Source organism: Nicotiana tabacum, chromosome 22, assembly GCF_000715075.1.
Source record: "Nicotiana tabacum cultivar K326 chromosome 22, ASM71507v2, whole genome shotgun sequence".
Taxonomy (NCBI): Eukaryota; Viridiplantae; Streptophyta; class Magnoliopsida; order Solanales; family Solanaceae; genus Nicotiana; species Nicotiana tabacum.
In genome coordinates this window covers 53,749,048-53,763,522 of record NC_134101.1, presented here as the reverse complement: position 1 = coordinate 53,763,522, position 14,475 = coordinate 53,749,048, and the positions used below count along the sequence as shown (strand labels likewise).

The following is a 14,475-nucleotide window of genomic DNA, read 5'->3' as shown; positions in this document are numbered from 1 at the left end:
AACTTTTCAGGCTCAGGTTGTCACATTTTCCTTCCGTTTGATAAATTACAAAAATGAAATCCAAAGTGAGAGTAAAACATTACCCCCACTGTAATATATCCTCATTAAAGTAGAAGTACTAAACTTTTAGACTAACTCAACAGAAAGAAGTTACTAAAATTACACATGTTACCAGCCTTCCTCTGGAATATTGGAAGTCACCCACACCATAAATAAGCAATGCATCCGAACTTGAGGAATACACCAGGGCCCAAACTTAAGACAGTAACACAAAACTGGCAATAAGAAATTCCCGGGGCACAGTTTTTCCAGTTCTTCGTGTCTATCAGTTATTTCCCAGCAGATGCGTCCGACGTGACTTCTTCAGTGAATTCAGATGATGACAATCTGTATATTCGTACAACAACATTGCAATATTATTACAAGTCATCCTGCATACTTAAATCAGCCAGCCTATCTGTATTCTGGCACTTAGCTGATTGAACAGGAATAGTGCTTTTGCGCCAATTCCAATAGTTTATTCTCACTGGATCAGCATGTTCCAAGATGGAACAAATTCTCTTCGCCAATGGTAAATCAGGTGAGCATGACTGTGGAGTAAGAACATCTACTGCACTTTTTAATTCCTCCCTTGGTTCAAAACCATGACAGAGAAGATCCAACAGCAAGCTCAGAGCATGCACATGATTATTTTTGGAGGTTAAAACATCCAAAAGCACCGCTGCTACTTGAGAATCCTCAACTAGAGATTGTGTATCATTCTTGTAAAGACCGCGAAGATACCGCCAAGGACTTTCATTCTCTGGACTAGCTCTGAGGGCTTGAACTGTGTAATTCACTTCCAATTCCCTCATTGCCGCTAGGCCCCCCAATAGAGGTGATCTTGTCACAACAAAGTATCTCTACAAGAAACAAAGTAAAGTGAGAAGCTAGTGACCTTCACAAAGGAATTTTTAGCCTTTTAACTTTTTAAAGTTAATAGTCATAAAACATTTGTTAGAGGTGAGCTCCTTGAAAATGTCAGGGGTACTAATATCAATTAGGAGTTTTAGAATAATTAAAACAAAAAAGGAATGAAACTTTTACAGCTAATTGTTGCTAGAGACTAAAATGAGAGTGAACACAGTCAAATAGAAGCAGCACTACTCAGCTGCTGTGTATTTCTCCTAGCTACTATATAATAAGCAAACATGGTAATGAGTCTCATGCACACTTCTTTATGCATTTTCCTTTAGCAAATGAACTTGACGGAGGTTATTTGCAAATATGGAGACTTATATGTCAACCCCAGAAGTCTTTTCTCATTAAAATTTCATGGGTTTGGGATAAGTTAAGAAGTTAAAGCTTTATGGAAGAGTATTATGCTTGTTCTGTGCTGTATTTGTTTGGGTACCACTAGAGGATTCCAGCACAGATTCCGCGTTCAGCTTTAGATTGAGAAAAATCCATTTCTTGCCATCTTATCATTTTCAGGCATACTTTTAACAAAGCTCCCAAGGGAGTTGTATATGCTTCTTGTTTGGAGATTTCTTTGTTTATACCTTCTGATTCTGTCAGTTGAGGACATCTTGTTCCTCTGTCCTTTTCCTTTACTATCAAAGAATTATTTATTCTCATAAAAAAAAGGAAAAAAAGTTCAATCGTTACTTGATTCCAAGCAGAATTGTTGTAAATATCATCTTCGAGGAGTTGTTGACAATAGGCAAGCTCATTTTCCCATCCGCCAAGAGCTTGAAGGACCCACTGCATAAATAGGAAAAAGAAGATCAGTATTCTGGTTTGCTAATGAGAAAAAGAAACAAGTACTACAAAGTAGGATCCAAGCTCATCTTTCGCAGGTTCCAGGTTAGATCACAGAACTGTAAGATTATCCCAAGAATAGATAAAACTAATTACTCCCTTTGTCTGCGCTTTTATCATCTTGATTTGACTGGAAATCGACTTCAAAGGTATAGTTGAAATTGTATAGTAGCTGAAGAAGCACAAAATTTCGGAGTGTATATCCCTATTGTTTATGCTTTTATAGGTAGTGTTGTTAAAGGCTCGTGTAAAGCGCTTAAACAATGACTATGGTGAAGGTTGATGTTTCGTCTCACTAAAGTGACGATATAATGCAGCACCAAGGCGCTAAGGCAGCCACCTCTGGCTCTTGAAGATAGCAACACTGCTCAATATATATAGCTGCCAAAGTGAGATTAATTGTCAAAGAAATTATATGAATGATTTGGTAAGTAACTAGGAAAAGGAAATTAGGGATTCTTTCCTTTTCGGATAAAAGCAGTGGTGTTAGGGCCAACTTGTGCACACTTCGACTATTCCACCATATACCTGCTATCTCCCACCAGCAAAAGTACTGAGTAACTCTACCCCAAGGCATAGACAGATAGGAAGAAATCATCTAGAGGGATTTGAACCCTGGTCTCCAAGATTTACACCCACTTCATTGACCACTAGGTCACCCTTAGGTAAAGGAAATAAGGAACTTAACACAAGAAAACCAGTTCTATTGCCAAATCAAAAACTTTAAATTGTCTTTTTTGCATCTGACTTAGAAATTAAATAAGATTATTGAACTTGATTTACTGTTACTTCATATATTTTAGTCAATTGAAGTTTTATGCCGTCCCTTTCTCCATAGAAGTGTTGTTTATGCTTACAATTACTTTTTCCTCCACGCCTCTTTTATTATCACTGTTCCCAAAAGAGAGGGTGCATCGAGCTTGAAGGATAATAGATCAATTAGTCTAGTGGGAATCATTCATAAGACTATATCTAAGGTGCTTTCCCATAGAAGGTATTAGATGTGACAGTATCTACTTCGCAGAATGCTTTCGTGGAAGGAAGACAGATTCTAGATGCATCACTAGTGGTTAATGAAGTGGTTGACTCGAGAAGGAAGCAAGGAGAGACGGCGATATTGTGTAAACTGGACCTTGAGAAGGCCTAACGATTATGTTAATTGAGAGTTCCTTGATTTCACTATGTTGAGGATGGGATTTGGTGCAAGATGGAGGAAATGGATCAAGTTTTGCATTTCAACAACCAGGTTCTCTGTTCTTGTGAATGGTAATCCATACGGTTTCTTTGGTAGCTCGAGAAGGATGAGACATGGTGACCAGTTATCCCTTATGTTGTTCACTTTAGGGATGGAAGCGTTGAGTAGGATGATGGACAGAGCTGTGGCTGGGGTTACTTAGGGGGGTTTTCTGCAGTGATTGGTGGTCAAAGTATTGTGAGGGTGTTTCATCTTTTCTTTGCGGATGATACTTTAGTGTTTTGTGATGCTGACAGAGCACAATTGTTTCATCTGAGACAAGTGTTGACTTGGTTTCAGGTAGTGTCAGGCGTAGAGATCAACCTAAAAAAATGCGAGATTATCCTCGTGGGCGAGGTTGAGAATATAGAGGTCCTAGCACAAGTGATGAATTGTAAGATTGGGGCTCTTCAACTTATCTGGACTACCGCTGGGAGCATCTAATAAAGACCTAGCAGTTTGGAACCCGGTGATAGAGAGGGTAGAAAAGAGGCTTGCCGGTTGGCAATAGAGAGATTTATCTAATGGGGAAAGGAAGTGTTAATTAAGAGCACTCTGTTGAGCATCTCCACTTATTTTATGTCTTTGTTGCACGCTCCAGATAGCGTAATATGAAGGTTGAAAAAACTTTAGAGGGACTTCTAAGGCATGCCTCAAGTGGGGAGATGAAGTTTCACTAGGTAGTTGGGAGTCTGTTACTACATCAAAGTGTTGGGGTGGGCCGGAGATAAAGGATCTAAGAGTTTTCAACAAGGAGTTACTAGGAAAGTGGTTACAGAGATTCGGGGTATAGGTGGATGCTCTTTGAAGGGGGTGATTGTAGAGAAGTAGGGGGTTTTGGAAGGGGGTGGAGGACTAAAAATGCTTCACTTCCCAATGGGTGCGGTTTATGGAGGAATATTATAAAGGGATAGGAAGAGTTTGATGAGAACATTTCATCAAAGTGGGGGATGGGAGGAGGATAAGGTTTGGGAGCATAGGTGGTGCAGAGACAACATTTGAGAACCGCATACCCGAACCTGTACACATTATTTCAAGCCAAAAGAAGATGTTGGTCCATCGGTTGTGGAGCCTACAAGGGGAACTTAAGGTTTGGGAGTTACTTGCAAGACTGGGAGGTAGAAGAATATCAAAATTTGCTTGGATTACTTCACAATAAAAAATATTCACAAGATAGATATGATGCATGGAGATAGGGTCTCGGGGATAATGGCGTTTTTTATGTTAAGTCCTATTATGAGAAGCTAGTCTTCCACATAATTCAATATGGATCCCGAGAATACAGAGAAAGGTATGTTTCTTCACTTAGCTAGCTACAAGAGGTGTGATTTTGACGACGAAAAGTTTGAGGAAGAGGAAAATTACTTGTGTAGTTGGTGCTTTATGTTAAAGAATCGGGAGAAGATATGAATCACCTTCTTCTGCACTGTCGAATAGCATTTTTTTTGTGGTGAGAAATTTTGAGATGGTTTGGGATGGAGTGGGTGATGTCGGGCACCCTGAAAAGACACAATGTATAGTTGTGCTTTCCGAAGACGGAAGAGAAGACGCAACCACACAGGTCATGGGATGTTGCTCCTCTACACTTATGTTGACCATATGGAGAAAGAGAAATAGGAGAGCTTTTAATGGAGAAGAGAAAGATATTGTTTATTTGAGGAATAGCTTCTTTTGACTTATTGTTTTTTGGAGCACCCATGAGGTTCCCTTATGTATAGATGATCGAGTGACATTCATAGAAAACCATGTCTTTTTGTAAGGTTTCCTATTTTTTGGTATACTTCTTGTATACGTGCATCTTTTGCCCTTTGCTTTCAAAGAAATTTATAACTTTATCCAGTTTTTTTCTTTTACTTTTTCCTTGCATTACATATATAATTTTTTACTTTTCATCATTTGCACTTTTACAGTGAAGCCCCCGTTTTATTTACACTTACTTGTGAAGTCAAAGGAGAATTTGGGGCTTTTTAAAGTTTTCAAGCATTTGACAACACTATTAGAGGGAAGATATAATTGGGATTGATTACATGAAACATGTTTTAAGCAACAATGAAGCAAACCCCCAAAAATAATGTAATGAGTTGTCATGGGATGCGCGGGATCCTAAGATTTAATATGATCCTATGTTACCCTACTTTGAACTTACTATATTTTTTTCTTTTTTGGATGACAGAGAAATTTGTCTAGGGCCAATCCTTGGGACCAACCACAGCCTTCAAAACTCGGAGATAATGGGCATGTCCCTCTACCCTTCTCCACTTAAATTCCAGGCTAAATTCACATGGCTTTGGGCTCGAACCTGTGACCTAGTCCCTCAATCTTTGCCAATTGAACTAAGCGCCAAGGACTTTTCCCATTAACCTTAGTATCTTGTCAATTCTATCTAGGATTTGGATCAATTCCATGAACTTGAATAATCCAGATCATGATTTTAGTAACATGAAATGCAACTCACGCGAATGAGCTTCTTTTAAACAGGTAAAGGAATCATATTTTCGCTCCCAATAAAAAGAAAAGGGATGAAAAGACAACCTGCCGATGGGACCAAGCATGATAATTCTTTGCATCCTGAGAAAATATTTTCTTCGTGAATTCTAGCTCATTTGTCACAGCTTCAGCTCCCAGCTTCTCAGCAAGCCATCGTCTATGATGCCTGTAAGTTTCTATCATGAAGAACTTCGACAATTGTGCACATATTTACAATTAGATAAAAATAAAGAGTTCAACAGATCAAGAATAACTTGTGTGGAGGAACAACCTTCCCCACTTCCCTTTTCTGTGAAGGAAAGCATGGTGTCAAGTATAAAATGCAGATACATAGATACTGAAAAGGGTAAAAGACAATCATTTCCCCCTCACCAATGTATTTATTATAAACATTTTTTATTCCAAGAACATAAACACAATACATTTTATAAAGTTCTGCAATTTTTTTGAAACATGCACATCTCATAGAAAAGGTGCATGTCTCACCTTATCTCTCAGCTCAATGAAGCCTGTTTGTCCTTGTGCTAGAGCCATTAATTTTTATTTCTAAAAGAATGGAATTCCAGGGCGCTAACTAACTAAAAATGACCAATTCACCACTAATTCATGATTTACCTCCTTCTACCACATGATGGACATTCAGAACTCAATAATCGAGTGTCTCTGCTTATCGTTTTTTTGTTTTATATGTTATAATGGCGTATCTGGTAGTTGAAAGCTCCCCAACTGTCAAATCCCATCAGAAGCAGTTTCATCATGTTATATGTATTAACCAGTTTATGATATAAGTCACTTGTCAACAAAGTATTTAGTTTCCATCACCTTTACTTAAGAAGGGACCTGTGTGGAATTTCAACTTACCATATTTGATAATTTTTTGTGTTCTCCCCAGCAATGCGATCAACAAACTTCAATTCTTCATGTAAATCAACACCCAGTGCCTCCAGCACAACTCGCCTGAATTGCCATACCTAAACATGAAAAATTACCCATTAACTAACAACTCTTAAACTTTGTGCCCACAACATTCAAAAGTCATTTTTACATTCTTAAAACTTTTGTGTCCAGTCAAACTAAGACACACAAAATGAAACAGAGGGACTATACGAATTCCGACGCAATTATCTCACAAACTTCCATAACATTTAAGTTCGGATTCGAACTCTACACCAAAGATGCAATTTTACCATTTTTATACACGAAAATTCCAGTTAATACAAAAATAATCCCACCTAAATTCAAAAAATACTGCATTACAAAAACCAAAAGGAAAGAACTGAAAGAGGGAATTGCAGTTAGAGACTTACAGTGTAATTTCCAGGGTTTAACTGAATAGTTTCAGCAGTAAGCTGAAGGGCGCGTGTAGACCGCTCGTCGGCTACGTAGATTGCCCGGAAATAGTCCATGGTTTCCGAGAAATCTTCAGTGTAGGCTATTGGAACCACCGGGCTGGGCCCGTCGTCTTGCGGAACGGGCTTCACATCGGCCCATTCAGGCCTTTCCTTGAACGGGATTCGCGTTCGCTTATCTTCGCCAGTATCCATTTTTCTACTCGGATTGATCTCCGGGATCTGATCGGACCTTTAATTAGTGATTGCTGGCGGTAGTTCAATGCGCCGGAGTTTAGCAGAAAGAAAAGAAAGGTTCTCTAGTTGAAGCTGTTTCGACAAACTTTTGTAAATGATGGGCAAAAGGCGAGAAAATGACACAATGGTTCCTTATCTTTGGAGTAGGTTTAAAGTAGTCCTTAAATATATCATCGATCCGTTTTGGTCCCTTAACTTTAAGTTTCTTCCATATATATTTTTTTCTCTCCATTAAAAAGTTAACAAACTCTAATTTGTTAATTTTAACGAGAACGGCAAGTATAGCCACTTCCAAGTTCCATCTGGTCTCCCGTTCTCTTTATTTCTCGAGTAGCTCCATTATCTTACCTATTAGGTTTAGTTGAACTAATAATTTTGACATAAAAGCATAAATTGAATCAAAGTTAAATTTTAAATTTATATTTTTATGTTACATTCCGTATTTTTATTCAATATATGTATGACTAAGTTGAAGTTGATGAATGCACTTAACCGTGAGAAATGAGATTTTGAGCAAATAAAAATGAGCTACTTGCTTACCCAAATCGAGCAGCTTGCTTACCCGTCCTACTTGCTTGAATTATTTATCACAGTGTCGTGATTATTAAACGAGAACAAGACACACAATTAAGTTAACAAGGGGCAGCATGTGGCACCAATTAAACAACACTTACTTAAATGAAAGGACCAAATAAGTCCCCCAAAATGGGCTAGTTGCGTCGGGCATAAGGGCCCTTTTAGGGGCTGATTTTATTCATTATTTCACTTTTTTTAAGAGCATAAAATCAGAAAATAAACTCTGACAAACTTCTCTAAAAAATTCCACACAAACCCTAAGTGATTTCAAGGGATTCAAGGCGAATCTAGTGACGAAGAAACCCAAAGTGCTTGCTAGTTTCTTTTCCTCATTCTTATTTCTGCATTGGAGGTCAATTCAAGGTGGGGGTGAGCCTAAGTTTCGGCTGATTCTAAGTGGTGTGAGACGAGTTTATGCTTCTCCATCCTTTGTCTAAGCTTTTATGAGTTGTAACTTGATTGTAAAGACTAGAATTTGTAAGTTTTGAAAGAGTTAGCATGTTGTTGTTGCGCACTGCTAGGCTATTGTAATCTTTTAAAAAAAAAGTTAATTCATCTCTAGTTTAGACAAGAAGAAGCTTATTTATGTATTGTTGGTTGTGTTACTCGATTTGAAAGAAAAGAGAAGTTAGAAATATATTTTCAGTAATTTAAAAATTATAGTTATGTTGTTGTCGATTGTTGGACTGTTTGGGAGGTGTTACTACAACATTTTATGGCTGGAAAATTGATGAAATAATCTAAGTATATTGTGTTGTTATTATCAATAGTTTCCTAGAAAAAAGAAAGGAGAAAGAGTTTGACAATATAGTTTTATTAGACATTAACCGAGCTTAACACTTGGCATACTATTGTGCTGGTTGTATTCCGTATATTTATTGGTTTTTTGGATTGTTGCTGCAACATAGGGCGTGAGAAATACAACAAAAATAGGAGAGATGCTGCCCGTTTTAATATAAAATAGGTTTGTCGTTCGTTTTACGATAGTTGTATCTTTTGTAGCTTAACGATAGTATTATTATCGTTGTTATAATTAAGGTGCGACGAGGCGAGTTCAACGTGATTATTGGACAGATTGTGATAAGGTATGTAATGGCTATCTATTTTTTTCATTGGCATGAATCCGTAGTAAGTACGAGTTGGATGAATCTTATGCGAGAAAAGCATATAGTAGAACTCGTATCCCAATAGGTGTTACATCTTTCCGTATACTTCCACTGCATCCTATTGATAGGGATTCTCATACGCTTTATGTTGTTCCATGATGTTGGACAAAGATAAAGAGTTACATGTGTACCTTCATCCATTATACTATATACATGATATATAACAATGTATACATATATTTTTTGTAGCCTGACCACTTGGTCGATGAGATATTGCTATTGCATGGCCTTATGGTTGGTGAGAGATATTATTGCCTGGCCACTTGGTTAGTGAGAAATACTTTTCTCTGGCCTTATATCAGTTAGAGTTTATATTTTCCTAGCCTTACGGCCAATGAGAGTTTATTATTTTCTGGCTACTTGGTCAGTGAGAGATACACTGAGTCCTACATATAGCCGGTTAGCTATGATATTACTATATTGCATTGTGTTAAGTCGGGACAAGTGAGTATATCTCAGAGCATTCTTTGTCTTCTAGTTTCCTATATACTTCACTTCAATTTCAACTTTAGTTATTCTATTGCCTTACATACTCGGTACATTATTTCGTACTGATACCCCTTTTGCTGGAGGCATTGCATTTCATACTTGTATGTTCTGATAGACAGCAAGATAGACCTTCCTAATAGACAGAGCGGGGCATCAACTTGATTGGTAAGCTCGACTCCCCCAGAGTTATGAGCTCTAGACTTTGAAGTCCATTTTGTATATACAGACTTGATGGGAAGGTCGGGTCCCTTTTTCGATCATGATACAATTTTGTATGTTTTGTATGTCAGTATTGTAACCTTGTCGGCCTTGTGTATATGTTCAATTTAGTATTGCTGGTTGTAGACGTTCATGGTGACCTTGTCGGTCTACATAGTTATGTATATATGTTTGGGTGTGTTTACCCGTCAGGTGAGTTAGATATTATCTTCAGATAATTTCAGTGTACGACCTTGTCGTCCTTGGTTGGTATTGTCTGCTTGCAAGTAGGCCTCGTCGGCCTAAGTTGAGGGTTATCCATCCAGGGTTCATAGTTACAGAGTGATACGCTTGGGCTAAGTATGGCACCAGATGCCGACCACGCCGCCCCAGGTTTAGGGCCTGACATTTCAGAAGTAAAATAAATGTAATTGTATGAACTTAAACGTTAAAATGAAGCTTAAATATTTATAGACATAAATTTTCTCGTTGTTCCAAAAAGAAATTAAAAAATTCTCAATACAGGTCAAATAATATGATTTTCGCGTTAATTTAACCCTCAAATATTTGATTTCTTATAGGGAACTTATGCATCTAAAAATTACATAAAAGTGTAATTATTATATATTAACAGTGTCAAATTTTTTTACACTACCAAGTCACTTAAAAGCACATAAAAGGAAGTTATATAGGAAGATCTATAATATTTAAGGATCTTTGTAGACTTAGTTAAAGATGGTGCAATAAAAAATAAAATCAATGTGGTAATAAATAATAGTTCGGAATAGGTTTAACTTGTTAATACGTTGATTTTAAACCTATTACTTTTTAATAAATACTTTTATTTTATCAAAAATATATATGCCAGTAAAAATATATAGAACTGTTAATTTTAATTATTATTAGTACTACTATTATATTATATGCAGTAATTTTTTTTTTACTCTTATTTTTATTTTAAATAATAAAGATATTAGTCGAGCTTAAATAGTGAAATATGATTTGTGAGGATTGGTACAAAATTGCCCATCATCCACCAATTGAGCCAAACTGGCACCTGCTGTTAACTGTTTGGTTCATTCCTACCTTTAAACTAACAATTCAAAAGTCATTAAAAAATATTGTAAATATTTATTATGTATCACTTTCCTATTGGGTTAACTTAACCCCACCCAATTAAACTCACTCGTATAACATGTTATTTGCACCAACCCGACTTAATTCGAAAACTAGAGCTTGTACCTTCACTTTGAGAACAAAAGCAATTGTCCTTCACAGTCCACTTTTTGAAACAAAGCAGGATGTTATAAAAGCGAAAGGATGACTGAAGCATTACATTTCTAATACATATAGGAACTATGGCAAAATTTCACAACAAACCACATTGAGATTGAGAATATTGCATAAATGATAAGTAATGCTCAACTTTGTCATTTAATCTCTTTATTGGGGCCAATACACATGGTACACCATGCTAAAATTAAGATTATTATCCATCCAGAATCCAGATAATATGCCAAAAGATGGAATAAACATAAATCACATTAGAACTTCCAAATTAATCGCACGGTTGGTCTCTGGCAGAGGAATTTGAGTTTGCACCTTGCAGAAGTGAAGCAAGTTACGTTCACAAGTCTCTGGCAAAGTAGCACCTTGCATAGTTGAATTTGCACCAACCCGAACCAATTGCAAAATTACAGGTTATATGGGTGTATTTATGTAAAGAATCGATCGATTGTTTTGTGTAATTGCGCCCTGTTACCCCTTTTATTGCTTCACACTTGTGTGTTTATGATTTTATGACTTGCGGGGTTGATTAGTTGCATTTCGGAAAGCTTTCGGGTTGATTTGGACCCTTGATTCTTGACTTAGAAGTTTAAATTTGAAAATATTGACCAAGCTTTGACTTTTGTGAAAACGACCTCGGAACTGTATTTTTATGGGCCCGATAGCTTTGTATTGTGATTTCGGATTTGGGTGTATGCCCGAAATTGATTTTGAAAGTCCGTAGGTTGATTTGTGTTGAATTGCCGAAATTTAGCAATTTAAGGTTGAAAAGTTTGACCGTAGATTGACTTTTAGCTATCAAGATCGGAATTTAATTTTGGGACGTAGAATAAGTCTGTTATGACATTTAGAACTTGTCTGCAAAATTTGGTGTCGTTTGGAGTTGATTTGATATGATTCAGACGTTTAGTTGTAATTATAGAAGTTCTTGAAAATTTCCTTGAATTTCATGCATTTTAGAGTTCGATTCGTAGTTTTAGACGTTATTTTTGTATTTTGATCGCGCGAGAGAGTTCTTATGATATTTTTAGATTTGTGTGAATGTTTGGTTTGAAGCCCCGAGGGCTTAGATGAGTTTTAGACATGTTCCAAAGAGTTTTGGACTGAAATTTGTAGAAATCTGGATATGATGCTCTGGTGTCGCAATTGTGAACACCAGGCTCGCAAATGCGAAGGCGATAGTAGGGGGCTAATGTCGCAAATGCGACCTCCCCTTCGCATTTGCGAAGAAAGCAAAATCTATGCAGAGTTCACAATTTGCGAACATTTGTTCGCATTTGCGATAATTCTAGCTTCGCAATTGCGAAGCCTATATTGCAAATGCGATGAAGTAAAAGACTGTCAGAGTTCGCAAATACGAGCCCTGGTCTGCAATTGCGAAGGTTTCGCAAATGCAAACCCTATGTCATAAATGTAACATCTGCAGCTGGTTAAAGGGTTGGGAGACAAGATTTTTGAACCTATTTTCTCATTTTTGAACCATAGACTCGGTAGAAGGCGATTTAGAGAGGGAATTTTCACCTACAAACCCTGGGGAAGTGATTTTAATCTACTTCTAATCATATTCCATCAACATATCTTAGATTTTAACATCAAAATCATGTGAATCAAAGTGAAAATTTGTGAAACTTTGTCTAAGTTTAAATTGAGTTTTGAGAGTCGATTTCGACTCGGATTTTGGAAATAATCACATATATGAACTCGTGAGGTCATGGATGGACGGAATCTACCATTGGACTCGGGTTTTGACCAGGCAAGCTCCGAGTTGACCTTTGTTGACTTTTTAGGAAAAGTATAAAGAACTTAACTTTATCTATTGCAATTGATTTCCCTAGCATTGCTTGATGATATTGAGTCAATTTTAGTTAGATTTGAGCCGTGTGGCGGCGATTTTTTAGGGAAAAACTATTTTCTAGTATTGAATTGGCCTAGTTGAGGTAAGTGTCTTGCCTAACTTCATGTGGGGGAACTACCCCTTAAGGTTGGTATTGTTTGATTCAATCGTACTAAGTGAAATTCGTGTACGCAAGGTGACGAGTGGGTACACGGGTTGTACGTAGTATTTGACCGGTTTAGGCTACTTAGACTATTTCCATGCTTTAATTGAACTGCTATATCATGTTATAAATTCTTATAGTCAATTTGTCCTTAATTGTGTTAGACTATCCTTACATGTCTTAATTGACTTGTTTAGTACTTGTTCTACATCCTACTTGCTAATTTGCTCCCATGCTTTAGTGGAACTTATTTGCCTCTTTTAATTATTACATGTTACCTCTTCATTGATAATTATCATTATTTGAAGTTATTATTCGTGTTATCTCTTTCCATATTGATTTTCGTTACTTGAAGTAGTTGTTCATGTTATCCCCTTACTGATTGATTTTCATTATTGAGACTCATTATTAAATATTATCTCTCGTATTGTGAGTAAGTCTTATCTAATATCGTGGTTATACATCATTTCTCTCATTCCTGAGTTATTTGGTGTTGAAGTTGTGAAAGTCATTCGTTGAGGCGATGTTGGTTATTGTTGAAACATCTATCTTATTGAGCATTTTTCATTCATCGTTGTTGTTGATATTCTTGTATACGTTGTGGTGGAGCCATGAACTATTGTTGTGAAAACATTGATATTGTTGTTGTTGTTGTTGTTATTGTTGTTGTTGTCAAGTTGTGATATATGGGCACTTATAGTGTGAATTGTTATTGTGATATGATATTGACATGTATGTGGTGGTATAAGGCTTGGGGTTAATGTGCATGCGGCGGTATACGGTGGGACTGATTGCGTGTTGCTTTTAGGGGAACTACGTGAAGCCACACTGCATCATAAAGTGGGCTAAAGTGCGTGTAACTACCCGACCGGTTGTTTTGAATATTGCAACCTCATTTCCCCATTTACTACTCAATTTGTGCTTTACAGTTGTTATGTGACTTGCCAAGGTAATTGGTTCGGGTCCGGTGAGGTTTCAGAATGAATTGAGACACTTAGTCTCAAATATGAAAACTTAATTTGAAAAGGTTGACCGGATGATTGACTTATGTGTAAACGACTCCAGAATAATATTTTGATGATTCCAACAGCTCCATATGCTGATTTTGGACTTAGGAGCGTGTCCGCAAAATTATTTAAAAGTCCGTAGTTAAATTAGGCTTGAAATGGCTAAAATAGAAATTTAAGTTGGAAGTTTGACCGGGGAGTTGAATTTTTGATATCGGGGTCGGAATCTGATTCTGAAAATTTGAATAGCTTCGTTATGTCACTTATGACTTGTGTGCAAAATTTGAGGTCAATCAGATTTGACTTGATAGGTTTCGACATCGAATGTAGAATTTGAAATTTGTTAGTTTTTAATAGTCTTGAATTGGGGTGCGATTCGTGTTTTAATGTTGTTCAATATAATTTGAGGTATCGACTAAGTTTGTGTCATATTATGGGACTTGTTAGTATACTTGGTTGGGGTCTCATGGGCTCAGATGAGTTTTGAAAGAGTTTGGTGCTTTGAGCATAAGCATGTAATAATCCAAAGGTCCATTTTTAGTTCTAGAGATCGAAATTCGATTTCGAGACTTCCGAAATTTTGATAATGAATTATAGGAGTGATGTGAAAAGGTTGGTCTAATTTCATCAAGTCGCGATTGGGTTTTT

At 36.9% G+C, this 14,475-nt stretch overlaps 1 protein-coding gene across 1 annotated transcript; it reads right to left on the bottom strand.

The window, feature by feature from the left end:
- Positions 1-17: 17 nt before the first annotated feature.
- Positions 18-7,193, bottom strand: LOC107798306 (protein farnesyltransferase/geranylgeranyltransferase type-1 subunit alpha). Its single transcript, XM_016621277.2, has 5 exons — positions 6,829-7,193; positions 6,383-6,492; positions 5,567-5,687; positions 1,648-1,743; positions 18-902 (listed from the first exon to the last, which is right to left on the bottom strand). The coding sequence occupies exons 1-5, from the start codon at positions 7,063-7,065 to the stop codon at positions 420-422; spliced, it is 1,047 nt and encodes a 348-aa protein (XP_016476763.1). The 5' UTR covers positions 7,066-7,193; the 3' UTR covers positions 18-419.
- Between the last annotated feature and the right edge of the window lie 7,282 nt (positions 7,194-14,475).

Excerpts from the sequence above, each read along its gene's own strand:
- LOC107798306 (XM_016621277.2), bottom strand. The coding sequence starts at position 7,065 with ATGGATACTGGCGAAGATAAGCGAACGCGAATCCCGTTCAAGGAAAGG. Across the intron at positions 5,688-6,382 it reads ACAAAAAATTATCAAATATG|GCATCATAGACGATGGCTTG; the intron begins GTAAGTTGAAAT and ends AGAAACTTACAG. Across the intron at positions 1,744-5,566 it reads ATGCTTGGTCCCATCGGCAG|TGGGTCCTTCAAGCTCTTGG; the intron begins GTTGTCTTTTCA and ends CTATTTATGCAG.